This window comes from Hyaena hyaena, unplaced genomic scaffold, assembly GCF_003009895.1.
Source record: "Hyaena hyaena isolate Hyena2069 unplaced genomic scaffold, ASM300989v1 scaffold_165, whole genome shotgun sequence".
Lineage (NCBI taxonomy): Eukaryota > Metazoa > Chordata > Mammalia > Carnivora > Hyaenidae > Hyaena > Hyaena hyaena.
In genome coordinates this window covers 478,087-504,860 of record NW_024080797.1, presented here as the reverse complement: position 1 = coordinate 504,860, position 26,774 = coordinate 478,087, and the positions used below count along the sequence as shown (strand labels likewise).

The 26,774-nt window shown below is 43.2% G+C and overlaps 1 protein-coding gene and 2 long non-coding RNA genes across 13 annotated transcripts in view; 2 read left to right on the top strand and 1 right to left on the bottom strand.

The window, feature by feature from the left end:
- Nucleotides 1-1,089: 1,089 nt before the first annotated feature.
- Nucleotides 1,090-24,928, bottom strand: LOC120236926. 2 transcript variants are annotated; one of them, XR_005529809.1, is made up of 5 exons: nucleotides 24,862-24,928; nucleotides 23,445-23,647; nucleotides 8,713-8,782; nucleotides 3,704-3,793; nucleotides 1,090-1,168 (listed from the first exon to the last, which is right to left on the bottom strand). It is a non-coding gene; the product is annotated as an uncharacterized LOC120236926 (long non-coding RNA). The 2 variants fall into 2 exon arrangements; XR_005529810.1 differs by lacking the exon at nucleotides 8,713-8,782.
- Nucleotides 1,152-6,856, top strand: LOC120236925. Its single transcript, XR_005529808.1, has 3 exons — nucleotides 1,152-1,424; nucleotides 2,862-3,020; nucleotides 6,545-6,856. It is a non-coding gene; the product is annotated as an uncharacterized LOC120236925 (long non-coding RNA).
- The window catches only part of BEND7 (BEN domain containing 7), an 89,251-nt gene continuing 87,071 nt past the window's right edge, over nucleotides 24,595-26,774 (top strand). For 9 of the 10 annotated variants that reach the window (XM_039239994.1, XM_039239999.1, XM_039239996.1 and 6 more), the window contains exon 1: nucleotides 24,595-25,051. In XM_039239994.1, the coding sequence (XP_039095925.1) occupies nucleotides 24,991-25,051 (61 nt within the window). In that variant the 5' untranslated portion in view covers nucleotides 24,595-24,990. The remainder of the gene's footprint in view (nucleotides 25,052-26,774) is intronic. The other variant, XM_039240000.1, reaches the window with a different exon arrangement.

Sequence of the window (26,774 nt, the reverse complement as noted above, 5' to 3'; positions counted from 1 at the left end):
ATGGTGCCGGGAGCGCTGCAGTGCAGTTTTTTCTGGCGCCTTCTGGGACTGGGGGCACCCAGTTCAAAGTCAGCACCCCAGCCAGAACTAAAAAACACTCTCTTTCCAAGCTGAGGTTTTTCTCTTCTCCAGGGACGGTTCTATGAGCAATCTCAGCTTCTCTTTCCTTTCCCCTGGACTCGCCGCAGCTCACCCCCGCTCACCGGTTTATCACTCACCGCAGCTGCACACAAGACGGGTTCCCTCCTCTCCCTCTGTATTTCTGGGTCCCGTCCTGCTTTTATTTTCCCCAGTTCGCACTCACGCACTTATGAGGTTTCCTTCCCAGTGGATTCTGTCTCCTTCTCTTCCCAAACTCCTGTGGCTCAGTGTCCTAGGACTTCAGGCCTTCTCTGTTTAAGAGATGGGTGCAAGCGAAATGCACGGAGCTCCCTACTTCTCCACCATCTTGCCCTAAGCCCTTCAATAAACATCTTTATCACAATCTACTTAGAGTTTATACTGTTCTACTTCACACGAAATACAACAACTTTTTAATATTATAGTTTTACTTATCATTCTCCCAACTTCGGGAGATTTTTGTCATATCTCTTATATCTACTTATGTTACAAACCCTACAATACAGCGTTATAGGTTGTATTTTACAATCATATGGTTTTTTTCAAGAAATTAAGAAGATATGTATGTGGCATGGCTGGCTGGCTCAGTTGGTGGAGCATGTGACTCTTGATCTCAGGGTTGTGAGTTCAAGCCCCACTTTGGGTCTAGCGATTACTGAAAAATAAAATCTAAAAAAGAAAAAAGAAAATGTGTACCTTCTCTCATATTTATCCAAATATTTACTATTTCCTGTGCTTTTCAATCCTTCCATTGAATCCAGGTTATCAACTGGTGCCATTTGTTTGCCACTTGAAAAATTTCTTCAGTATTTCTTATAGCACAACGTACATATTCTTAGCTTTTGTCCGTGTGAAAACATCTTTATTTTTCTTCGTTTTTGGAAGATAATTTTGCAACGTATAGAATGCTGGGTTGATAGTTTTGCTTATTTCCGTTCTTAAAGGTATCATTCCATTGTTGTCATGGTTTGGGTTTCCTAGGAGGCAGGCTCTGAAGGGAAATTTTGCCAACAGAATGTTTACTACAGAGTTTCCTTGGTATCAAAACCTGTGGAAAGAAAGGAGCAAGAGGAGTCGGAAAGAAAAATTGAGCTCTGATGCATGTCCTCTAATAGCGTCGACCGATGCCCCGTGGAGAGCGAGAGCAAGAATGGCTCTCCAGATTTGTCTTGCACTGGGCCCAGGTGGTCAGGTCCTGCAATGACCAACCAATCACTGGCTATAGGTATCCCAGGCAAATCCAAGATCTTAACTGAATCAGTGCTCTGCTGGTTGAGGCAATCCTGAAAGGAGCAAAACCGAAGGTAAGTTGCTAACGACACCTCTCCCAACTGGGGCAACAAGTTTTCCACTCATGTGGTCTAGGTGTGGATCACAGACTTCTTGTGTCCACTGCTTCTTAGGAGAAGTCTTCCATCATTTGTATTATTGTTTCTAAGTAATATATAGGCTTTTTTCCCCCCTGGCTCTTTCTCGTCATCTTTGGATTCCAATAGTCTGTCATGTTGTTTTTTCGTTTTTGTATTTATTCTGCTTGTGGTTCACCGACCTTGGATCCATTAGTGTTTTTACTAAATCGGTAAGTTTTCAGACACTATTTCTTCAAATTTTTTTTCTACCCTATTCTCTTGCTTCCTTCTGGTATTCCAAATCACATGTATTAGACTGCTTAAATATCAGAAACTATAGCTCTTCGAAAATCTTTTTCACATTTCTTCTTTTCTTCCTTTTCTTGAATTTGGACAATTTCCATTTACCTGCTTTCGAGTTCACAGATTCTTATGCCTTCTCCAACCTGCCATTAAGCGGATCTAGTAAATGTTTAATTTTAGTTCCTGGATTTTCCACCTAGAATTTTCATTTGAGTCTTCTACAGACTGAATGTTTGTGTCTCTCCCCCCATTCACATATTGAAATGTGACAGTATTAAGAGGTGGTGCCTCTGGAGGTAATGAGGTCATGGTGAAGTCAGTGTGAGTGGGATTTGTGCCCTTATAGAAGAGGCCCTGGAGAGTGCCCTTATTCCTTCTGACACGCAAGTACACAGTGAGAAGTCGGCCATCTAGAAACCAGGAAGCAGAACGTCACCACAGACCAAACCTGTTGGTGCCTTGATCTTGGACTGCCCAGCTTTCATAACAGTGAGAAATGAATGTTTGTTATTTAAGCCACTCAGTCTATGGTGTTTTTGTTACAGCAGCCCAGCCAGAGCAAAATGGAATCTTTCCATTCCTTCTATTTTGCTGCAGTTTCTCCATCTGTTCATTCATTAAGACTACATTTTCCTAGAAGTCCTTGAGCATATCATTAATAGCTGCTTTGAAGTCTCTGTCTATGAAGCACTGCCACAAGTTTGATTTTCTCTGATTGTTTTTTCCTTCTTCTTTAATATGGGTCCTATTTTCCTATCTCTTTACCCATTTGATCATTTTTACTGTAGACTAGACATTAAGAATTATACATTGTAGACATTCTTGATTCTGTTATATTGCTCAGAAGAGTCTGACTTTTCTTCTAGTAGGGAATTAAACTGGCTGGACTCAAACTCCTAAGTCTGTCTCCTCTGTTTTGGATGAAAGCTGAAATTTCCACTCAATTCTTTCTGTTTCTAATGGCCACGTTTTCTCTATACCCTAAGTGGTCTCTCCCACTGGGGCATATTTCAGCGGCTTGACAAGAATTTGAGCAGAGTTTATATGCAGATTTGGGGTTCACCACCTCCATGACCCCCTCTTTTCTAGGATTCTCCCTCCAGCTCCCCAGCTGGTCTTCCAGTATTCTGACACCAGTATTCAGTGAGGCTACAACTTCATTCTGAGCCACCGAATGGATTGATGAACAATTCTGTGTGAAAACTGCGAAGCCAAAAGTCATATTGGTGTAGTTCCAATCTTTTGAGGGTAAACTCCTCTCCGATATCTACCTCCTTTTAGTTCTGTTGAATGTCTTCGGATAGCTAGTTTTTAATATTCCTATCCAGACTCTATCACTGTTGTCTGTAGAAAGATTAGCCCGGCCAAGCTACACTACCATTACCAGAAGTCAAATTTCCCCATATTACTATTGTGCTCCATACTGGAATCATACCTAAATCCCGATTTGTCTTATGTCGGTGTTGTAATTCACTTCCCTTGCATCGGTGCTATGTTTAGGAAGGGTCAGGTATCAGTCCAGAAAACAGAAGTTACTCTTTGCAGTCTAGCCCTAAAGGGCTTTAATACAGGGAATTGGTGGCTTATCCCAAAAAAACATTTCTAGGAGTATCACATGTGATCACAATTCTGGCTGCAAATGACTAGAGAATAATGATCTCTCCATCACTTTGTCTCAAGGATGCGTCTCATCAATACTGTCTATCCTGGAACCATACAACAAAAGGGAACTGGCAAACAGAGCTCCTGACTTCTCTTCAAAGCAAAGGAGACCATAGAAGGGGTGGTGGTAATGCCAAGTTGACCAAAGATAATCCAACACGGGGCATATGACCCAAATTAGCCAAAAGCACGGGAGGGGAAGGGAGCTGCAGAGCCTCTGGAAAAAAATTTATTTGCTGATAAACACACACACACACACACAGACTCACCTGAAGAATGGTGCCTCTTCTTACATTGGATTTTTTTCATGTGACTGTTGTAATAGAAGCATTGATCTCGTGATCATGAGGAGAAGCCAACTGAAATGGAAGCAGATATGGCATCTGAAGCCTGTCCAGTCTGGACTTCCTGTTGTCAGAATCAGTGGTATTATTTAAATAATTTTTAATTGGTTTATTTTGTTACTTTCAATAGACACAGTACCTTATTTAGAGCATAGAAGTAACTCCCAGAAGAAACCATTTTAAGGGGTGAAAGTGGTAGCTTTTAAGGAGTAAGACTGGAGGTAATGAGATGTGGTACCATGCACTCTGCTTTTTATTCTATGCCTTGTGCTATTTTACATTGTAAAGAAGATACATGCAGTACTTGGATAAAAAAAATAATTAGAAAAGAGTCAATCTGACAACTGCTCTCTGTCTCCACATCACAGTTCTCTTGATTAACTCTGATCTTAGCACAAAAGGAAATGGCAGCTAAATTCAACAGTTCTCCCTTGCTTTTTTGTTTTTAAGGTTTTTTTTTTTTTCTTTTGAGAGAGAGACAGCAGGGGAGGGGCAGAGACAGAGGGAGGAGAGAATCTTAATAAGAGGGTCTCACAACTGTGATTACATGACTTGAGCCCATCAAGAGTCAGATGCTTGGGCATCTGGGTGGCTCAGTCACTTAAGCCTCTAACTCCTGATCTTGGCTCAGGTCATGATCTCACAGTTGAGGGATGAAGCCCCGTGTTGAGCTCTACACTGATAGCATAGCACCTGCTTGGGGTTCTCTCTCTCCTCTCTCTCTGCCCCTCCCCCCCACACATGTGCTCTCTCTCTCTCTCAAAATAAATAAACTTAAAAAAAGAAGAAGAGTTGGATGCTTAAGAACTGAGCCACCCAGGCACTCCTCTTCCTTGCAGGCAATTATCAATTCTAGCTGCCATTTGAGGAGCATCCTGAGGGAACTAGATCCTCATACCCCTCAATGTACTATTTGTCACCAAAATAATCATCTTGAAGGACAAATATGATCACATACCTCTCCTGCTTAAAATCCCTAAGTGGCTTCACATTGTCTCTACAGGCTAAAATCCAAAGTCCATAATATGGCATCCAAGACTCTTGATGATCTGGCCCCTAATACTCTCTCATGTATATATTCTAGCTATTTGTAAAATCTTGCTTTTCTCCACACTCAGACTTCCAATCTTTCAGAGTTTCTTTGATTTGGAACATCCTTCCTAAATAATCTACTTTCAGTTACCTGTTATGTGAAAATTTCTTACTCCTCTAGTTCTTCTAGTCTCTTTTTCAACATGTGTTGTAAATGCCTATCGCCTCCATCAACACAAGTTTTTTTTTAATTTTTTAAAATGTTTTATTTATTTCTGAGAAAAAGAGAGAGAAAGAGAGAGAGAGAGAGAGAGGCAGTGTGAGCAGGGGAGGGTCAGAGACAGAGGGAGACACAGAATCCAAAGCAGGCTCCAGGCTCGGAGCTAGCTGTCAGCACAGAGCCCAACATGGGGCTCGAACCCACGAACTATGAGATCATGACCTGAGCCAAAGTCAGACGTTTAACTGACTGAGCCACCCAGGCACCCCGACACAAATTAAATTACTACTCAAAGCCCATTACTAGAAAGTCTGAAAAACCGAAATCTCTTAAAATGGAAATATATTTTGGAAATCCATTTGGTGACAGAACCTGAACTGAACTATTTATGTTTATAATTTCAATTTATTCCACTTTGTGTTAATATTCATTAATTTTGTTGCAGAACTATTAATGGGTTTCATCATACAGTGAAGCCTCAGACACCATTGATAATGATCTGGAACACACAGTACATGCACCTATAGTATATGCACCTATAGTATATGGGCGTCATGTCACACTTGTATTTAACTACATTCCAAAATGGCTACTGCAACATTTCTCATCCCACAAATTCTTCTAGAACTTTTACTACTTTTCAAGAGGGCAGGTCTATTTCCTTTCCCATGCTTTAATGAATAAAAGTGGTGGAAGTGGCATTCCTTGACCTCCAAGGCTAGGTCACCAAAGGTGATATGGCTTCTGCCTATTTTCTTTCCTCCCTCAAAATGCTTGCCCTTTGAACTTAGTTGCCACGTTGTGAGGAAGCTCAGCCACACAGTGAAGCCACCTGTAGCTGTTCTAGCCTACAACCCCAGCTGAGGTCTCTACTATCAGCCATTATTAACCACCAACCAGCATCAACTATAAGACACATGAATGAGCGATACCTTCAGATGATGCCTGTTTCTTCAGCACTCAAGTGCCCCCAACTATTGTCTGAATGGATCAAAGATGAGCTGATCCCAAGCCTTGCCCCAAACATAGATTCATGAGAAAGACAAACATTTTGGCTGTTTTAAGGCATAACATTTTGGGTAATGTTCTACAGCGATAGTGACTGGAATCTCATTCTATTTATTTTGTAAAAATGTGAAATATTCTGAATTCTAAAACCCGTCAAAGGTTTCAGATAAGATCTGCATACGAAAATTATGCTTGTCTATCTTTTTCTCTATAGAAATAGAAGTTCTTTGAAGACAAGAACTAAGTTTTCCTCTCAGAGCTACTGTTTAAGATAGGGTAGGTCCTCATGGCATGTCTATTGAGTTAATGCTGAATATATAGATGAATGAACAAATAAAAAAACACAGTTGCAAACAAATGATTATTTCAAAATAGTTTTTCAGTAGACTGCTCTTTTACTCAACGCAATCCACTGCTCAAAAATAACTTAGAATACCTTATGATTATTTTCAGTTTACAAGCTATACAAAAGACGTCTTCAATTTTCCTATCTTGTTTTTATCCAGAAGTGTTATCTATTACGATTACATGTTTTATCCATCAAAGCATGTTCCAAATAACTCTTGGCTGTTTCCAGAAGTCAAATGCATCCTTAAGGATGAAGATTTTCCATTACTGAAGATAATCGAAGTCATTTGACGTAACTCTGAAAGCTATGCCACAACAGGAGATCCCAATGGTTTTGAACAATGAATGCAGTGTTCAAATGCAATGCCATCCAAGGCACGGATGCACAGATGCAAAGATTGTAGCATCCGTGTCGACAGTTTTGGGAGGGGGAAAAAAACACATTAATTTGGATTATAAATTCTACCTTGCATGGCAAAAATATGAGTGTATTTATCTCATGATCATATGTCACATGGGCGTCATGTCACACATGTATTTAACTACATGAGGAAAACGGAGGAAAGTAGAGAGAAAATCCTTAACGTCATAAAAACGTGCACAGACAATGTCGATTTATGTCTTAGTGCTCCTGTTGGGCATAACGGTTTTAGCTCTTCTCAGGGTATGTTGTAATGATGAAATAAATGAGGTACTAGTTTTACAGTTTTGCTGCCAAAACAGGTGTCTGATCAGAATGCAATGGATCCTTAGTGTCCTGCTTTTCCCTTCCTCCTCATGGTGTGTAAATTGCATAAGCTAGGTGGCATGTAGGTGCATTTCAGGATAATTCACATCCAGAGGAAATCTCTATGAAAGCAAGAGTCATTAGATAAATATAAGATTAACCACAGTCTCTCAAAAAAATGCCAAGAAGGTGATGAATCTTACAACCCATAGCACAACTTCCTGAAAATCTTTTCCTTCTCCTCTCTGGTATCTCACAGAGCCGGGCAGGAACACTGCCTCCAGCCCTCCTTCTTTCTATCTAAAATCCTTCCCTTCTTGCTCTCTCTCCTATGACCCGTCCCACATACACACCCCTCTGTTCTTTTTCTGCCTACTGCTCTCATCTTCTCTATCTGTTCCTTTCTCACTGTACTGCTTCCTGAGATCACTTGAACTGACCCTGGCTCCATGTGAGTCCCTTTCTCATTCACTAACCTGGTCCCGTGCAATCCTGAGCCCAGGAACACAGCACAAGTAAAAAGAAAATTCTCTTTTTTCAAGGTGAGGAAGCAGAGAGGCTGTGAATCCTGAAATATGAATTTTTTCCTTGTCACACCAACTTCTTGCAAGCAGAATTCCATTTCACTAAATAGCAGTTGTGTGACGAGTGACCTCAACCAGATATACTTTCAGAACAGCACAAAGTGCAACATGACCTGGCTACAGACTCTAGATGAACAGTTCAAGGACCACAGATTCACTGGTGTATATTGCTGCAGGCCCACTGGGATCTGGATAAATTGATATTGATTTAAATGGATGTGTGAACCGTCATGAGGAGCTATTTCATCCCTGGGGCTACCTTATTCCTGGGGTCCCTTCCCTTTCACCTGATACCTAAGTACCACTTTTCTAGGTTTAAAAGGGAGTTGAAAGCCCCAGCAACTGCCAAAGACCCGATAATGACAGTCAAGTATCCACTTCTATATCCCTACTCCCTCTTCCCCTTTGGACTTGGAACCCCAGAAGAAATGCCAGGGATTGGAGGGTAGAGAAGCTGCAAAGCAGAAATTCCCAAGTATGATAAGGTGGCCAATAAAATACAGTACACTGAATTAAATCTGAATTTCACATAAAGAATGAATAATTACTTGGTATAAGTATGTCCCAAATATTGCATGGGGTAGATTTACACTTAAAAAAAAAAAAAAAAAAAGCATTCATTCTTTACATATGGAGTTCAAATTTAACTGGGTGGTCCTGCTTAACTTTTCCCTGGAGATCTGGCAATCCTAATTTAGCACGATCAATGGGAAGAATATCAACCACGAATGAATATCTTGGGCTTAAAAATGAGAATTCTTAGGTATATACTTCTCTTGAGTGGCCCACTAAAAATGTACCTAAAGCATCAGAATATTAAAAAAGTGGGGGGGAGGGGAGAGGGAAGAAAGGCAATCTCTGAAAAGAGCAGGATCAGGCAGAAGCAATCTGGAGCAGTAAGACACTAAAGTAGCTGGTAATGTTTTATTGGCGTATGAGACACAGGGACGAAGTCAGCTTGTCCTCACAGCACAAACGATGCTGTAGCCCGGTGACAACTTACTTGTCAGCTCACCTTGTACAGAGGAGTGCATAGTCTTCTCTCCATTTCTGGAAAGGGAGATGGGAATTTCAAAGCAAATTGCCTGTGGGAACATTTTAGTTTAAAAATCTGAAGGAAATCTGCATTGCCGAAGTGAGAAGACAAAAAGATCAAAGACATTACACTAAAAGGTAACCGCGCTGACCTGGAAAACTTAGGGGAGAAGGGTGGGCTTCAACCAAAGTGCTCAAAAGCTCATGATGTTTTTGTCTTGGAAAAGATGGAGTTGAAAAGTGAAGACTTTCAGTCTAATCTGGCTTATTCTTATGGACTTGCCTTCAGCCCTTCTCATCCTCCTGAGGAAAAGGAGTCTCAGGGGACTAATACTTCAGAGACTGAAACTATTGCAGCATGGCCTCACAGGGGTGGGTCATTACTTTCACAGCAAATATGGAATCTACTTACATCTCATTGAAAATGTAATTATAAATGACTTCAGTGAAATTAGTAAAAATTACTAGAATTGTATACATAGATTTACATCTTATTTAAAATGTAATTATAGGGGCGCCTGGGTGGCTTAGTCGGCTAAGCGTCCGACTTTCGCTTAGGTCATGATCTCGTGGTTCGTGGGTTCGTGCCCCACGTCGGGCTCTGTGCTGACTGCCAGCTCGGAGCCTGGAGCCTGTTTCAGTCTGTGACTCCCTCTCTCTCGACCCTCCCCTGCTCACGCTGTCTGTCTCTTTCTCCTAGAAATAAATTTAAAAAATAAATAAATAAAAATTAAAAAAAAAACATTTAAAATGTAATTATAAACGACTTCAACGAAATTGGTAAAAATTACTAGAATTGTATAATGTATTTACAGGGATTATCAATTACTAGTAATCAAATTATGAACCCAGAAGACATACCAGATCACTTAAGTTTTATAGCTGACATCCGATTTTACTTGCCTTGCTTTGCTTTTTTAAAAACTACATTTCCCCCAAAAGACACAGATCTCATTCAAGCATTCTTTTTTTTTTTTAAACAGAGCAATGTTTTAAAATGTCCATTTATTTATTTGAGAGAGAGCAAGAGGGATTAGGGGCAGAGAGACACGGAGAGAGAAACTCTCAAGCACATTCCGCACTGTTAGTGCAGGGACCCATGCGGGACTCTTTCACACGAACCGTGAGATCATGACCTGAGCCGAAACCAAGAGTCTTAACCAACCAAGATGCTTAACCAACTGAGCCACCTAGGCACCCCTCATTCAAGTATTATTAAGCGAAGTTTCAACTACCCAGGATTCTGCAGAGGCAATGAGAGACCCTCGGTTGGCCCCGTTGGGCTGGACTGGGGCTGTGCTAGTTCAGGACAGGAGCAGCCAGGGGTGGTGAGTACAGAACCCCTTCCTGTGCCTGGACAGCAAGGGACTCATGGGGGATGGGGTCCAGGAGACTCAGTCCACGTGACAGCAGAGCTTCTGGAAGAACAGAGCAGGGAAACAAGGAGAGCGTGTGAGGGAAACAGGATGCGGCTCAAGTGATGGCACAGACAGCAACGGGCAACTGCTATGTCTCCTCGAAGGAGGTCCAAAACTTAACGCTATTTATGACGGAGATCTACGCTGAAATACGGCTTAAGAGTTGTGATGGTTAATTTTATGTGTCGACCTGACTGGGACATGGGGCGCTCAGAGTAAATGCTATTTCTGGGTGTGTCTGTGAGGGTGTTTCCGAATGAGATTAGCAGTTGAATCGGTGGCCCCAATAAAGAAGAAGGCCCTTCCCAGTGTGGGTGAGCATTACCCAAACCATTCAAGGTCCCAAGGAAACACAAAGGCGGAGGAAGGAGGAATTCTCCCCTTTGCTTCCTCCCTGCCTGCCTGAACTGGGACATCAGTGCCTCCCGCCCTGGGACTGAGATGGACACCATTAGGCCCTCTGGTTCTCAGTCCGCCTTCAGACTCGGACTGAACTACATCCCCGGCCTTCCTGGGTGGCCGGCTTGCAGGATAAGCTCATGAGACTCCTTAGCGCCTGGAATTAGGTGAGCCAATTCCTCAAAGGAATCTCTTTATCTATACCTGTATCTATATCTGTACCTATATATCTATGTCTATATCTGTATCTATATTTCCCATTGATTCTGTTTCTCTGGAGAACCTGGATTAATAGAAGTGTACAAACAAAGCCATTAAACATCACGGGGGAAACAAACTTATACCCACACAACCTGGCAAACTCTTCCTGCACATCCCCTCTCTCCAGCCCCTCACCTATCTGAATTCTACTTCCCACTGTGCATTCAATGTTTTAGAAGCGATGGCCCATGTAAAGACAGCAGCTCTTTTGGAGGGCCTGGGTGGCTCAGTCAGTTACGCTTCTGACTTTGGCTCAGGTCATGATCTCACGGTTCACGAGTTCGAGCCCCCCATAGGGCTCTGTGCTGACAGCTCAGAGCCTGGAGCCTACTTTGGATTCTGTGTCTCCTTCTCTCTCTGCCCCTCCCCTGCTTGTGCTCTGTCTCTCTCTCAAAGATAAACATTAAAAAATAGAAAGGACAGTGGCTGTTTCTCATTTCAGCAGCTAACCCAACTGTACACTCACTAAAGGTAGGAGCAGCCTCCCAGAGATCTCTATTTCCTGTGGAGCCTAAAACCTAGAAGCAAGTGCTTTGCACATAAGGAGAAGTTTCAGGGAATTAATGAATGCAATCTCTAAATTGCTAGCATTCAAAAACACTCGTTAGTACTGTATTACTAATCTCAAAAACAAAACGAAACCAAATCACAGAGAGAGGATCCTGCCTTTATTGTTCTCTCCCTCAGAGAATGGGGCTGAGCACCAGGGCAGAGGAGGGGAGGGCAGACGGCGGTCTCCCAAGCTATGGGCTTGGCACCCTTTACCAGCATTCAATTAGCCGTAAGAAAATGGATGACAGTTCTGTCCGCAGGCCATACACTTTGGGGGAAAGAACAAATGAAATAATATTGAAAAAATACATCTCTCTTCCTCTAGAACGGCTCATTTGAGCTTTATCCCAAACCTTCTTTGATATGATTAACCAAACACTGAAAACTGAAGGTACGAGACACACAAAAGCCTATTAGATTATCTAGTGCATTTTTTAGGCCACGTGTACAATTACGTGTTCCCTATAGAAATATTTTCTAGAACTTTGTCTGCCCCTTTCCCAGTAGACGTCTCCGGATGTTTTAGTCTTTTCCGAGGAACGTGTTCCAGTTAAGGCACATCTTAAGCCACCTGACGATCCTTCTGAAGCCTCTATTTCAATTTGTCGTATTTAAATTTTGCCCCATTGCTCCCACTTAGGCCCTTTTCCCGTCACCATATTGTAGATAGTTTTCATATTCCTTTTTAGGCGTAATTTAACCATGCTTCACACATTAACTTGAGTAGACAGTATATGGTATAAATTACACAAAACAGCGATGTGTGAAGACATTCTGTGGTGAATAAATTAAAGCATTAATTTCAGACATATCAAACTAACACTTTTTAAATTTGTGGTTCCTATAATTTTCAGACCTGTTTCTGAAGTCTCTGTGGTGGGAGAATTAAATGGAAGAGATTAGTCTAAAACTTTTACTTTCAATTCATAGGTTGGAGAGCAGCCATTCCCATGAATATGCAAGAGAGAAAGGATTTTTTTAAAGAACTTAACACAGAGGGGCGCCTGGGTAGCTCAGTCGGTTAAGCGTCCAACTCTTGATTTTGGCTCAGGTCATGGTCTCACAGTTCGTGAACTCGAGCCCCGCATCAGGCTCTATGGTACCTCAGGCTCTCTCTCTCTCTCCCTCCCTCTCTGCCCCTTCCCTACTTGTGCTCTCTCTCTCTCTCAAAATAAATAAACTTGAAAAAAGTGTCAAATTTTCTAAAAAAAAAATAAAATAAAAAAGAATTTAATACAGAGGTCCTACTCAGATTCAAGGAGATGCTGCCGTTCAAATAGGTGGAAAAGATGGAGTTCAGCAACTCACCATATGTCATCATCACCAATCTGGCAAGTGAGAGAGAACAGAGGGAGAGGGCTTCATTGCCCACAGAGTGTATGTGAAACTTGATACAACGAATCTGAATGGACTGAAGAAGGGCACATGTCTCTGGTCTGAAGAGAAGACTGGCACAGAGAACCCTCACTCACATTTAACCCAAATTCCTCTATGTGGAAAGGAAAACTTTCCCGGCCCAGGCTTTCCTGGGATCCTCGGGTTTCTAGTTTCCACAACTGACAAGGAATCAAAGAATGGACAAGCGACGGGCACCAAGCCACATCCGCACACAGTAACTCTCAAGGAGTGAGACTCGAGAAGAAGAATCAAGTTTGTCCCTGTTCCCAGTTTTAATTTTCGCCACAGCGTTTACCACTTACACCGTAGTTTTATTTAGTTTGTTTACTGCCTGTCTCCTCCAGCCCCCACCCAGAGATCTCAGCTCCGCGAGGGCAGAAACCGTTGCTTGTGACTTGTTCACGTCTGTATCCCCAGCGCCGAGGACACTACCCGACCCACAGCAGGCAGTGAAGTATCGGTTCAAGGAAGTCGCTTATTTGGCACGGATTTCTCCATTCACAGAGTCAGACAGAAAAATAGCATGCATATGTCTCTGCTAAAAGAGAACTAGATCCAAGAAGAAAAAAAAATTGTTCTACTATGGGAAGAAGTTTTTTAAATGCTTGAAGGTAGGCTTTGAGACAGCGTCATTCCTTAAAATATAAGCTGGGAAGTCTCTCAAATCTGACCACCCTCAAACTAAAGGGGAGGCTCAGTGAGGGCAGCGTCGCATTTTCCCCTCCGTGTCAGCTCATGACATGGACCTGGAATGAGGTAATAAGATCCAGTGGGAAGAGCCGCCCTAGACTGTGCCAGCCGCTGGTCTGAGCCCTGGCCTGCATGAATTCATTTACTTTCTACAATAATTCTATGTGGGGAGCACAACGATTACCCCCAGATCCCAGGTGAAGAACATACAGTGTAAGAGAATAAATAACTGTCAGTTATCAAAGTTTGGTTTCTCGGCTCCAGACCCACCCTTCTCTGCTTGGCTTTGTGAGCCGAGATTGGCTGAATGTCAGGCGGCGGCCCCCGGATGGCCCTCCCTGACGGGCCCTGGCCCTCCATGTTTGTCAGGCAGCAAGAGAAACCAGAAGCCAGCGTTGGGTGAGTCCCAGCTCTACCTTGGACCACACTATCTTCACAGATAGCTGTTTCTGCAGAACAGCGCTACCTTCTGGAAAGTCTTTTCCCACCAGCAGGCTGCACGTTCCTAAGATCCCCATGATTTCTCTGGAGAGAACTGCCTCCCGGCCTGGTCTTTAGTTCCTTTACTGTCCCCTCTCCTCAGCCAAGATGTGGGGGGTGCGCCTTCTGTATCCCTTATACACTTTTTACTCCTTTAAGTAGTTAACCTCCTTTCACTACTTAACAAATTCTTTATGTTAAATTGTCCCTGGATAGAGTGCTGGGATGGTACTCTATTATTTCAGACCCCAAACAGCCCCAGATTGTACCACGGGGAAGCAAGCAAGCTGGGCTTCAAACCCAGTTAAGTCTGAAACCAGAGGACACACTCCAAACTATGATGCTACACTCTCTCCAGTGTTTGAGGTAGAATTCAGGTAAACTCTGCCCACAGTCCGGACACCTCTGAGGCTATAAACATGGGAACTGGAGTTCATGGGCAAGGGACTGAATCGCGTCTCCTCAAGTACAATGTGGATTAATACCACACGACCCTAAACCTTAATAGTTCGAAGCCCTTTTACATGCAGAATTCCATCACTAAACAACTCTGTAGCGTTGATAAGGCATATGCTATTATTCTCATAGATAAAGAACCTGAGGCCCACAGACATTAAAATTTTGTACTAGTGGTTACAACTCAAGTCTTCCAACTCCCAGCCAGAACTTTGTCTATGATGTCACTGTCTTGCCTTGAGGGTTCGTTATGCTGGAGTCAACTTGACTGTGAGACTGAATGATGGATCTCCAAAAGATCCATGTCCTAATCCTTGAGGCCTGTGAATATAACCTTATATGGAAAAGGGATCTTTGCGGATATGATTACATTAAGGGGAGGTAGGGAGTTATCCTGGATAATCAGGGTGGCCCCTAAATGCCATTATAAGAGTCCTCAGAAAAGAGAGGCAGAGGGAGACTTCACACACACAGAGGAAAAAATGTTGTGAAGACAAAGGCAGAGATGGGAATGATGTGGCCACAAGCCAAGGAATGTAAGTAGCCTCCGGAAGCTGGACGAGGAAAGGCACAGAAAGAGGCGAGGAACCAATTCTCCTCTAGAGATTAGGTAGGGAACATGGCCCTGGTGACCCCTTAGCCCAGCATCACTGATGTCCAACTCCTGGCCTCCAGAGAGAGCAGATTCTGTCGTGTGAAGTCACCAAGGTTGTTATAACGTCTTACAGCAGCCTCAGGATATTACTATACTGACAAATTCAAGTTTAAAAGAGAAGTTTATACACATAGAAAATAATGTCTAAATATGACATACGTAGTCTTATAAAATTAGCTTCATTAAAAATGAAAGAGGTTAAGAACATTGGGAATGAAAACACAAGCTATAGAGAAACATAAAATCTTCCAAAACTGAATAAGAGAGATATAGGAAATCTGACTAGCTCAATTACTAGTAATGAAATTGAATGGGTAACCAAAAAACTCCCAAGAAACAAAAGCCCAGGACCGGATGTTTTCACAGATAAATTTAGAGAAGGGTTAATTCCTATTCTCTTCAAACTATTCCAAAACATAGGAGGGAAAGGAAAGCTTCCAAATACATTCTGTAAGGCCAGCATTACCCTGATACCCAAACCCAAAGACTCTACAAAAAAGAAAACTACAGGCCAATATCCCTGATGAACACAGATGCAAAAATCTTCAACAAAATATTAGCGAGCCACGTTCAACACTACTTTCAAAAGATCAAGTGGAATTTATTCTGGGGATGCAAGGATGGTTGAGTACCTGTAAGCCAATCAACTTGACATACCATGTTAAAAAAATGAAGGATAAAAAATCATATGATCATCATAATATATACATAAGAAACATATGACAAATTAAACATCTTTTTTATGATAGAAACTATCAAAAAAGTGGGTTTCAAGGGAACATACCTCAGCATAATAAAGGCCATATATGAAAAACTCACAGCTAACATCGTATTCAACATTAAAACCTTTAAGATAAAGAACAAAACAAGAATGCCCATTCCCTTCACTTTTATTCAACATACTACTGGAAGTCCTAACCACAGCAATTAGACAAGAAAAAGAAATAAAAAGACATCTAAATTGGTAAAGAAGAAGTTAAACACCATTATTTGCAGATGACATGATACTGTACATATAAAACCCTAAAGACTCCACCAAAAAACTATTAGAAACAATAAATAATAGTTTATTTATTTATATATGAAAATATGTTGCATTTCTATACGCTAATAACAAAGTAGCAGAAAGATAAATCAAGAAAATAATTCCATTTACAATTACATCAAAAAGAATAAAATACCTAGGAACAAACTTAATGAAAGATTTATACTCTGAAAACGACAAAACACTGATGAAAGAAACTACAGACAACACAAAAAATGGAAAGGTACTCCATGCTCATGGATGGCAAGAATTAATACTGTTAAAATATCCGTATGACCCAAAGCAATCTACAGATTCAATGCAATCCCTATCAAAATACCAATAGCATTTTTCACAGAATTAGAACAAATAATACTAAAATTTGTGTGGAACCACAGAAGATTCCAAATAGCCAAAGCAATCTTAAGGACAAATCTGGAGGTATCACAATCCCACATTTCAAGAGATACTACAACGCTGTAGCAATCAAAGTGGTATGGTACTGGCATAAAAATAGACACATAGATCAAGAGAACAGAACAGAGAGCCCAGAAACAAACCCATGCTTTTATGGTCAATTAACCTATGACAAAGGAGGAAGAATATACAAGGAAAACACAGTGTCTGCAAAAAAACCAAAACCAAACCAAAACAACAACAACAACAACAACAAAAAACGGTGTTGGGAAAACTGGACAGCTAAACACACAAGACTGAAACTGGACCACTTTCTTACTACCAGATGCAAAATAAGCTCAAAATGGTTTAAAGGCCTAAATGTGAGACCTGAGGCCATAGACTCCTACAAGAAAACAAAGGCAGTAATCTTTCTGGCATTAGCCTTAGCAATGATTTTCTAGATAGATCTCCCCAGGCAAGGAAAACAAAAGCAAAATTAAACTGTTGGTACTATACCAAAATTAAAAGCTTTTGCACAGCAAAGGAAACCACCTATAAAACGAAAAGGAAACCTACTGAATGGGATAAAATATCTGTAAATGATATATCTAATAAGAGATTAATATCCAAAATACATAAAGAATTTATACAACTCAACACCCTCCCCCCAAAAAATAATAATCCAATTTAAAAACGGGCAGAGAAACTGAATAGACATTTTTCCAAAGAAGACATCCAGATGGCCAACAGACAGGTGAAAAGATGCTCATCATCACTCACCATCAGGGAAATGCAAATCAAAACCATAATATGGTATCACCTTATACTGGTCAGAATGGTAAAATCAAAAACAGAAGTGGGACGCCTGGTGGTTCAGTGGGTTGAGCACCCAACTCTTGATTTTGGTTCAGGTCATGATCCCAGGTCATGGGACAGAGGCTGGCATCAGGTTCATGCTAAGCATGGAGTCTGCCTGAGATTCTCTCTCTCTACTGCTGCCCCTCTCTCCCACTTTCACTCTCTCTTTTAAGAAGGCAAAGGCGAAGGCGAAGAAGAAGGCAAAGAAGAAGAAGGAGGAGGAGGAGGAGGAGGAGGAGGAGGAGGAGGAGAAGAAGAAGAAGAAGAAGAAGAAGAAGAAGAAGAAGAAGAAGAAGAAGAAGAAGAAATAATAATAAGTGGAGGTGAGGATATGGAAAAAAAGGAACCCTTATGCACCATTGGTGGGAATGTAAATAGTGCAGTATGGAAAACCGTATGGAGGTTCCTCAGAGTATTAAAAATAGAATTGCCATATAACCCAGTAATTCCACTACTGGGTATTTACCCAAAGAAAATGAAAGTAATAATTTGAAAGGACATATGGACTCCTATGCTTAATGCAGCATTATTTGCAATAGCCAAGATATGGACACGACCCAGGTGTCCATCCATAGATGAAAGGATACAGAAGATGTGGAATAGAAATACAATGGAATATTACTCAGTCGTAAAAAAAAATTTTTTTTGAGATAGGGGCGCCTGGGTGGCTCAGTCGGTTAGGTGTCTGACTTCAGCTCAGGTCATGATCTAACAGTTTGTGGGTTCGAGCCCCGTGTTGGGCTCTGTGCTGACAGCCAGCTCAGAGTCTGGAGCCTGTTTCACATTCTGTGTCTCCCTCTCTCTCTGACCCTCCCCTGCTCATGCTGTCTCTCTCTCTCAGAAATAAAACATTAAAAAAAAAAGTTTAAAAAAAAATTGAGATCTTACCATTTACCATAACATAGATAGATCTAGATGGTATGATGCTAGGTGAAATCAGTCAGTCAGAGAAAAACAAATACCATATAATTTCACTTATATATGGAATTTAAAAAACAAAACAAACAGTGGCACCTGGATGTCTCAGTCGGTTAAGTGTGGACTCTTGATATAGGCTCAGGTCATGATCTCACAGGTCGTGGGATTAAGCTCCACATCAGGCTCTGTGCTGATAGTGTGGAGCCTGCTTCAGATTCTCTCTCTCCCTCTCTGTCTGCTCCTCTCTCTCTTTCTCTCGCTGTCAAAATAAATAAACTTTAAAAAACTATTTAAAAACAGGGGCGCCTGGGTGGCTTAGTCGGTTAAGTGTCTGACTTTCGCTTAGGTCATGATCTCGCGGTTCGTGGGTTCGAGCCCCGCGTCGGGCTCTGTGCTGACTGCCGGCTCAGAGCCTGGAGCCTGTTTCAATCTGTGACTCCCTCTCTCTCTGACCCTCCCCTGCTCATGCTGTCTCTCTCTCTCTCTCCTAGAAATAAATAAAACATTTAAAAAAATTAAAAAAAAAAAACTATTTAAAAACAAAACAGAGGGGGAAAAAGTGACAAAAAAAAAAGAACAGAATCTTAAGAACAGAGAACAAACTGGTGGTTTCCAGAGGAGAGATGGGTTGGGGAAAAGATGAAAGAGACAGATGAAGAGCACACTAATCTTGCTGAGCACTGACTAATATATAGAATTGTTAGATCATTATACTGCACACCGGAAACTAATAAAACACTGGATGTTAATATATTTCAATTAAAAAAAGAAAAAGAATGTGCAAGATTATCCATCAACAGTAGAGTGCATTAAAAAATCCTGGTAGATTATACATGGCAATGGAAGACTGAACTGCCACTACACCAAACATGAATGAATCTCGCAGACATAATGTTGACCAAAAGAAGCCTGACCCAAAATAGCATACACTATGATTCCATTTATATGAAGTTCAAGAACAGGTACAAACTGAGCTGTGGTGATAGAACTGCGGTTTCCCTGGGCAGGGGGCGGGGAGGAGGGTTATCTGCTGGGAGGGATCACAGGGGAGCATGCTGGCAGGCTGGAAATGTTGTGTCTCTTAATCTGGGGGAGGGAGTTTACACGGATGTATACCAAAGTAAAAGAAACTGAGATGTACACTTCAGATTTATATTCTTTACTGAGTATAAGTTAGATCTTAAAAAAGAACATTAAGTTTTTACTTTAGAGAAATGTAGCAAGGTTAATGAATCACACTCAAGATAGTCAGAAACCATCCCCAAGTTTCACTAAAAAACAATCTTTGGATTTTCCTCATTTGCAAAATTGGAATAGCAATATCTACCAACCTCATGTAGCAATTGTGAGAATTAAATAACGTATATCTTTGCACTCCTAGAAGAGAAGTCCTATATAAGGTAATATTTGTGGAGCGTTCTAAGATCTCGTTGTCACTTAAATAATGTCTTAGAGATAATACTTCCTTTCCTTTAAAACACAGTAATTAGGGGCGCCTGGGTGGCTCAGTCAGTTAAGCGTCTGACTTCAGCTCAGGTCATGACCTCATGGTTCATGAGTTCAAGCCATCTGTCAGGCTCTGTGCTGACAGCTCAGAGCCTGGAGCCTGCTTCCAATTCTATGTCTCTCTCTGCCCCTCCACTTCTTGTACTCTCTCTCTCTCTCTCTCAAATATAAATAAAGCACTAAAAATTTTTTTAATTAAAAAATAAATGAGTAAAATAAAATATAATAACTAAAACCCATAAAGTAAATGAAAGAGGAACTGTGAGTTAGGCCAAAAACAAATTGATAAATTGGGACCAAAGTAGGGTTGCCCATTCTTTCCAGGACCCTTCTAATGGGGAACTGTCATTAAATTGAAAAGTCAATATTTATCCTTATTAAATCTTCCTGAAAGATTCCAAAATCTACCTAGAACAGGTTTTTCAATTCTAGACACTCAGTCAAAGATTTATAAAGTTTCAAATCCAATAATACCATCCTGCTTACCTCCCTTTTTGAGAGTTATTAATAAAACAAATGATGTTGCAATCATCTGTATGGATATAAATAGCATGGTTCAAATCATAGTTCCTCTAAATCAGAGCTGTCCAGTGTGGTAGCCACTAGCCACATGTGGCTATTGAGCACTTGAACTTTGGCTAATTTGAATTGATCTGCCCTCTAAGTATAATATACACACCATTTTCAATATTGTGTCCCAAAAAAAGAATGTAAAATATCTCATTAATATTTTTGTATTGATGACATGTCAAAATGATACTATTTTTAATGCACTGGGTTAAATAAGATATATTACAATGAATCTAACCTGTTTATTTTTATATTTTTAATGTGGCTAATAGAAAACTTTAAATTCTATATATGGCTTGCATTATATTTCTATTGGACAGCAGGGATCTAAAGAAAGATGGAAATTTTCATCTCAAGACAGAGTTTTCAAAAGAGTTTTTAAGAATTAGGGTTAAGATCGCTTAAGTGTTTTCTGGCCAAATTACCTGTCTTTGTCACAGATTATAATCTATGTTTAATCTTTATAATCAACTGAGTTTTAGAATGCTCATGAGGTTTGGCCTACATGAAGTCATAGAACATTTAACTGGTTTCCCTGAACTTTAAATGACAGGTAAACATGCAGTTCTAAAACTTTTGGGGCTTTGTACCATTGAGGTAGAGAAAGGACCTTAACAGATCTCCAACATGACTTTCCAGGATACCCCATCCCAAAAGCTATATTCAATTAACCAAAAACGATACTGCTATGAACTGAACTGTGTTCTCCCAAATTCATAGGCTGAAGCCCTAACCCTCAATCTGAGGGCAAGACTTTGGGAGGTAATTAGGTTCAGATGAGGTCAGGAGGATGGAGTACTGATGATGGGATTAGTATCCTTATAAGAAGAAGAAGAAGGGCACCTGGATAGCTCGTTTGGGTGGGTGACCAACTCCGGATTTTGGCTCAGGTCATGACCTCACAGTTCATGAGATGGAGGCCCAGTTGGGCTCCATGCTGGGAGTGCAGAGCCTGCCTGGGATTCTCTGCCTCCCTCCCCCTCTGCCCCTTCCCTGCTTGCACTCTCTTTCTTCCTCTCAAAATAAATAAATGAACATTTAAAAGAAGAAGAAGAGAAAGAGATCAAAACTCTCTCTCTCTGCAACAGTGAGGAGGACATTGTGAGAAGGCAGCCATGTGCAAGCCAGGAAGAGAGCTCTCATGAGGAACTAACCTGGCCAGACCTTCCTCTGGGACTCGTAGTCTTCAGAACGGGGATAAAATAAATTCTGATTGTTTAAGCCCTGCCAGTCAACTGTATTTCTTTTTTTTTTTTTAATAAAGATTTTCAACTTTGCTTTTTTTAAAAATTTATTTATTTTTGAGAGAGAGAGGAACAGAGCATAAGCAGAGCATAAGAGGGGTAGAGAGAGGGAGACACAGAATCTGAAGCAGGCTCCAGGCTCTGAGCTGTCAGTCCTGAGCCCAACGTGGGGCCCGAACTCATGAACCTCGAAATCATGACCTGAGCCAAAGTAGGATGCTTAACCAACTGAGCCACACAGGACCCTGGGTCAACTGTATTTCGTTATGTCAGCTCAGGCAAACCAGCACAGAGACCTACTGCTTAAAGCAATCTCTTTTTTATTAACTATCATAATTAATCTCTACTTATAACATATACATTGTGCTACATAGAGGCATGGTGATTTGCACTATGTGATGAATAAGACTAAATATTTGTTGATTTTCTCTAGATGTTAACAGGACAGGTCTGACCTATGGCCCCTGTAGACCAACTCACTCATAGACGGTCTTTGTTGAGCCAGGAAAAAAGGCTCAAGGAAAATTATTATTTAAAAACATTATTACTTTAAACTAGTTCATTCTGAATTATATCTAAAAAATAGCTTCTTCAGTAAATGGAATTCATATTTCCATTTTTACCGAAAATTTAAAGTTGTTCATCTCTCCCGTAGGGAAACTATGATTTCACCACAGTTGAAGCATAGTAAGATCTCATTTTATGCACCAAGGCAGGAACGATCCTAAAAGTTCCTCAACCAGTATACTACACAACCCTGTGGCTTCTGGAGTAACATTTAAATAGGGGCGCCTGGGTGGCTGCGTTGGTTAAGCTTGTGATTTTAGCTCAAGTCATAATCTCACAGTTGCGGTGCTCAAACCCCTCATCGGGCTCAGTGCTGACAGCATGGAGCCTGTTTCCGATCTTCTGTCTCCCTCTCTCTCTGCCCCTTCCCAGTTTGCACTCTGGCTCTCTCTCTCTCTCAAAAATAAACGAACATAAAAGTTTTTTTAATAACTTACAAATAATAATGAAGAGACATCACACACAAAAAGGGAACAAAATAGTCTGCCTGTTTCTTTAGAAACATTCAAAACATCTTCAGATGTTTACTGCCTGTTTTTTTAAAAAATTTTTTTATGTTTATTTATTTTTGAGAGCGAGAGAGACAAAGTGTGAGCAGGGGAGGGGCAGAGAGAGAGGGAGACAGAATCGGAAGCAGGCTCCAGGTTTCTAGCTGTCAGCACAGAGCCTGATATGGAGCTCGAACCCACGGCCCATGAGATCATGACCTGAGCCGAAGTCTGACGCTTAAGTGTCTGAGCCACCCAGGTGCTCCTACTGCCTGGTTTTAAAGAAAGAAAGAGGAGGGGGGGGAAATGGTAGAGAACCCAATAGCATAGTTGATTTAATCCCTGTTATCACTTTAATCTCTTTTGCCACCTTTTGGAGCTCGAAGGGGTCCACGAACTCCAAGAAAACGACACAAAAATTTTGTTTGTCCTACACATAGTCTCTGGGAAAAGGGCCCTGAGCTTTGAACATAATCTCCAAGGAGACAGTGACCAAAATAGGTTAAGAACCTCCTGTTTAAGAGTTTACTTTGGTGAACTGAATGAACATTTCTCCTTGAACCTGGCCAGGTATTACCAGCCTCCTCACTTGATGTATACCACCTGAGACCTCAGAATGCGTACCAGGCCCTGCTTCCATTATTTAATCAATGACCTTGTTCCTTGGTTTTTGTTTCCTGGTGTGTGTATGCTAGCTGTCTCTACCCCCCTCCCCTTCCTCCAAGTTGTCCTATTCTGTGTATCCCGCTTAAATAAGAGTGGACCCAGAGTGGCTGTCTCCTTATTTGAGTGAGACCCCCGGTGAAACTTATCAGATTTACCAACATACCCTTTTCTCACAGTCCTCTCCACTCTTGCCGGGCCATCTGAATTTGCCACGCTGCTGGATGCGTTGTCCATTCCTTTACTCTCTTGTAATTTAGGTCTAGGAATCATCACTTTGGCGAGGTACTCCCAAGGACGTCAGATCGCAGTCCTGTATGGCCATTCCCACGTGGCATAAAATTCTCCTGCGTTCCCACCCTAAAGACGCTGTGAGAAAGAGATGGCGTGCCCTTAGCTCCCCAGAGAAGAAGATTATATAAATGTAATAAAAGCATGCTACTGCTGTCAATTATTCAGGCACGATCACAGCAAGCGGCTGAGCCCCCTGCACCTGCCTTGGCCATTTCTTGCCTAAGAGTCAGCAGAGACACAGGCACCCACTGACGTTGCGCCCCTCATTCCTTCCAAGCCCCACATTCCAAGTTGTCTCCTTGAATGTAACTCCGGATCTTCCTACAAACCCCTTTGTATTGAGGTAAAGAACTGAAGCTCACTCTTTCCTGTACTCTTCTCATCGGTCAATTCTCAAATCTCTTCGTCTCCTTGCAGAGCGCAGAGGGGTAAGTTGTGTGTGCGTGTGTGTGCGCGTGTGTGTGTTTCCTAAAACTTGCATAGAGCCCGTGAGTGTGGCTCTCCGACATCCTGGATCTCAAGGCAAGGAGTGGGCTGACCGGAGGGTCCCCGACACCCCGCACCACGTACAGCAAGCTCGGCCCCGGGAAGCGGCGGCGACAGGCAGGCGAGCTCGGGGCCGAGAGCCGGGCCCCGAGCAGCGGCGCCCGGACCCTCCGACCGCTCGCGCCCGGCAGGGCCCGCCGTCCCCGCGGGAAGGCCGGCCGGCCGGGCCGAGGGCGCTGCGCCGCGGCCTCCGGCTCCTCCTCGGGGCGCCGCGCGGCCAGGCCGGTGGGTGGCGGCGGCCCGGGCCCCCGGGGATGGCGGCGGCCGCGCTCCGCCAGCAGGTGGCCCCGGGGTCCCGGCGGCGCCGCCTCCTCCCCGGCGCCCCTCCTCCCGCGGGGGCGGTCAGCGCCCCGACCCGGCTCGCACCCCGCCGCCGCCGCCGCCGCCGCCGCCGCCCTCGGCCCGCCCGCCGCGTCCCCGGGGCCGCGCTCGCCGCCGCCGCCGCCGCCGCCGCCGCCGCCGCGTCCGAAGCAGCGCCCAGGCCGGCCCGCCGCGCCGCGCCCTCCCCGCCCCCAACTCGCTCCCCAACGGAAAGTTCGGCTCCGGCGGCGTGAGGCACCGCGACCGGGCATGAGAAGGGGTCGGGGGGCGTGCTGAGGGCGCCGGGCGGCGGCGGCGGCGAGGCGGGGGCAACTTCTCCCGGGAAAGCGCCTCCTGCCGACCCCGCGAGCCGCAGCCCCCGAGTGGGCTCGAGGTGGTTTTTCCCTTGCCTTTGCCTCCCCCTGCGGATTCAAGACGCGGACCTTGGTCCTGGCGCTCCCGCTGCCGGGTGACAAGAGCCAGCGCCGCCGCCGCCGCCTCGGCCGCCGCTCCCTCCGCCCGCCGGCCGCCCCCCCGGCCGCAGCCCCCGCCGCCTGCCGCCTGCCAGCACCATGGAGTTCTCCGAGAGGAAGAGGAGCAGGAAATCCCAGAGCTTCAAACTGGTGAGCCGAGGTAAGCGGCGGGCCGCGCCGGGCCGGGCGGGGGGCGTGCGGGCGGCCGAGGGAGGACTTGGCGCCGCGTAAACAGCCCCGCGCCCGGCCCGCCGCCCCGCGCCCCGCGCCGCGGCCGCGCGTCCCGCTCCGGGGGTCCGGGCTTCCGGGACCCCCGGGTCCCCTCCCGCGGGGGGCCGCGGCCGCACACGCCGCGCGGCGGGCAAAGTTGTGCCGGGGGGAGGCAGGATGCTATTCAGCGTAAACAAGTCGGAAGGCACATCAGGAAATTAGCAAACAATGACACTTGGGGAGCCGAGAGCCTTCTTTGGTATTCCACTCCTGTGGCTAGGTCGGGGGGTGGGGGGGAGCTGCCTCTCCGTCAGGCCGTGCACACACGAATCCCGACCAATGGTTGCGGGTTTGCTTTTTTTCCCCCCAAACAGAAGCAAAAAAAGGTGGTGGTTCTGTTAAGAACCAGAAAGAAGCTCATTAGGTGCACGAGCCCAACATGAGAATTGCTGACCTCCGGCGTCTTTTCTAGATGCGTTATTTGGGTTGGAAAGGTGTTTTAGAATAGATCGCTTATCGGTCAGAAAAGTATCCTTAAAAAAAAAAAAAAAAATCCAGCCGGTTCCTGACGATTTAACAGGTGTACACCACAGTCTTCGGGCTTGGGTCTGTTTTATCAGGGGAGGGGAAAGTTGAATCGTCTGCGTTCAGTTACTTGTCACAGCCTTTATTTTCCTGTTTTGACTTTTTTAAAAACGCTGAGAAGTTAAGAGCAGACATAAAAATATGTCTATCCAAATGCATGGTGTCACCTTAGATTAGAGGCAGGTGACTTTTTTCGTCCTAATGTCACAAGCCCCATTATTGAGTTTAGAACCACCTTGCTTAAATAATCTTTGAGTCAACTTGAGGTCACTACCAAACCACAGAACCTGTCCCCTTTTCTCTCTCTTGTTTTATCTAGCACTGACATCAGAGTAGAGAGAGCGAGGCGATTGTTTCACCAACCTGGGGAAGTCACACGTGAGCTGATGCACATTAGAGAGCAATTCCAAGTAATAGCGCTTTTCAAGCTAAGCTGAGCTAACTATGATGTAGATGCCATTAAGCCTGCCTTCGGCAAGCCTGAAAATGGTTTCATATAGACATTTTGAAGATCTGCTCATATCTGTTTTCCCTGATTTAGTTTGGATACTGATTCATGAAAGAGGCCTGACATAGTTTTACGTATTCAAAATATTTGGCTCTTTCCTCTTTTTCCGTGTTGATTACTCAGTCATTTGTACTTTAAAAATCTCCATATGTGCCTGTTGGTCTATGGATTCATTCAGGAATGAAGGCTGCTTTCTTATTTATGACCTCAGGGAACTTAACTACTCTATCTGAAAAGTGAGAGTAGTTTTGTAGACCATGTCCTGTCAGGCAGGTCTCAAGCCACCAAATAAATAAATAAATGGGAATCGCTTTTAAGAAGAAACCTCTGTTTTCTTGCCTAGATGATGCTACTTTTTAGAAATAGACTATTGGCAAGTACAGTAGCCTCTGTAGAAAAGAAAGGAACTCTTAAAGTACTGTAAAGTTTCACTGACATAGCAAGTTTTTCTTTTTCCTTTTTTTTCCTTCTTTAAATTATGGGTCTGATTCTTCTTTCTGCTCTGCAGGTGCATTTTTAGAAAATAAACTATTGCATATTAAAGTGCCATAGCTGAATGCGAAAGATTCATTTGTGTGAA